This window comes from Echinops telfairi, unplaced genomic scaffold (genome assembly GCF_000313985.2).
Source record: "Echinops telfairi isolate 266 unplaced genomic scaffold, ASM31398v2 ScPeMD7_18;HRSCAF=68, whole genome shotgun sequence".
Taxonomy (NCBI): Eukaryota; Metazoa; Chordata; class Mammalia; order Afrosoricida; family Tenrecidae; genus Echinops; species Echinops telfairi.
In genome coordinates this window covers 84,090,063-84,091,543 of record NW_022103915.1, presented here as the reverse complement: position 1 = coordinate 84,091,543, position 1,481 = coordinate 84,090,063, and the positions used below count along the sequence as shown (strand labels likewise).

Here is a 1,481-nt window from a genome sequence, read left to right as displayed (position 1 = left end):
GGGAGCTGCGGCGCCCGCCGGCCCGGAGCCCGCTGAGCAGCAATGAGCGACGGAAGAAGCCACCAGCCGCCGGGGTGCGCTTTCGGGAGGCCGCGCCGTCGGCGTCCCCAGGCCCAGCCAGCACGAAGCCACCCCGGGAGCCCGAGGCCGGGCTGCCTCCCTCGTCGCCCGGCAGGGGCAGGGGCGGGGGCGGCGTCGGGGGGTCGCTGTGGCCTGAGTCCAGTGAGGTGCGGCGGGGCGAGCGCAGCAGTGCTGCCTGGTGGTAGGGCACGCTCTGGCGCACCCCGTAACCGTGGCGCTTCCCGGACTGCCACTGGCCTTGGTAGGTGCCTGCGGGCGGGGTGGAGGCGGGAGAAAGGGTCAGCACCCACCCTTACTTGAGCCCCAGGCCCCAAGTACCCCTGACAGCCAGAGGTAGGCCCGCTGGCAGGGAGGTAGGGAAGGCGGCTAGAAGCTTGTTATAGGCCGGGCTGGGTGGCCAGGCGGGGAAGCACAGGTGGCAGGCAGGCAACAGGAGGTCCTGGCTTGTGACAAGGTGGATAGGTAGGCAGGGGGCAGGGCAGGGCAGGTGGCCAGGAGAGCGGTGGAATAGGCAGATGGGTGAGCAAACAGGAGAGAGAGAGAGAGAGAGAGAGAGAGAGAGAGAGAGAGAGAGAGAGAGAGAGAGAGAGACTGGCTTACCGAAAAAGTGAGGGGACAGGAGAGGGACATCAACCAGAGGTGTTTGGGATAGGCGACAGGCAAGCAGGACTATGTGTGAGGGTGACAGGTGGAGTGGAGGTGCGGGGTAGTGGGGGGGTGGTAGGCAGACCCAGAGGGGACGGCTGGGCACGCTGAGGGTGGGTGGGTGGGGGTATGGAGGGCAGGCAGACAGCAAAGGGGTGGGGCAGGCAGCCTGGGGGCAGACAAATAAAAGCGTGCGTGGGGTGGGGGCCGGACGTGGGCGCGGGGTGCCTCGATGCGGAAAGTACCCGCGCGCCAGGCCAGCCCGCAGGCGCCCGCGGGCGCGCAGCCAGGCAGCGGGCCGGGTTCGCACCTCCGTCGGAGTAGGTCTCGGTGCCATAGCTGTCCTGGAAGCCGTCCTTCCAGAGCCCGGCGTAGCGCAGGCCCGACGCGCTCTCCCACACGCCGCTGCGCCCCTTCAGCCCGCCCAGCCACTCGCCGCGGTACGTCCAGCGGCTCTTGCGCTCCACGCCCAGCCCTTCGCGCTTGCCCTGCTGCCAGTGGCCCTGGTAGCTGTGTCCGCCGGGCCCCGTGAAGACGCCCAGGGATTCGAAGCCGTGCGCCCAGCAGCCACTGTACTCGCCCTGGGCGCCGGGCCCCGTGCACACGCCGTAGCCATGGGCCCGCCCCGCCTCCCAGCCCCCCACGTAGCAGCCCCCGTCGTCAAAGTCGAACTTGCCCCCGGGGGACATGCATGTAGTTGGCGCGGCCTCAGCCCCCCCGGCGGCGGCTCAGCGCATCCTGGGGCCTGGGAGCCG

General features: G+C 70.3%; 1 protein-coding gene across 1 annotated transcript in view; it reads right to left on the bottom strand.

Annotated features, from left to right (window-relative positions):
- The window catches only part of JPH4 (junctophilin 4), a 7,639-nt gene extending 6,164 nt beyond the window's left edge, over nt 1-1,475 (bottom strand). Inside the window, exons 1-2 of the mRNA XM_045287660.1 lie at nt 1,037-1,475; nt 15-330 (exon numbers count right to left, since the gene is read on the bottom strand). Of these exons, the coding sequence (XP_045143595.1) occupies nt 15-330; nt 1,037-1,415 (695 nt within the window). The 5' untranslated portion in view covers nt 1,416-1,475. The remainder of the gene's footprint in view (nt 1-14; nt 331-1,036) is intronic.
- Between the last annotated feature and the right edge of the window lie 6 nt (nt 1,476-1,481).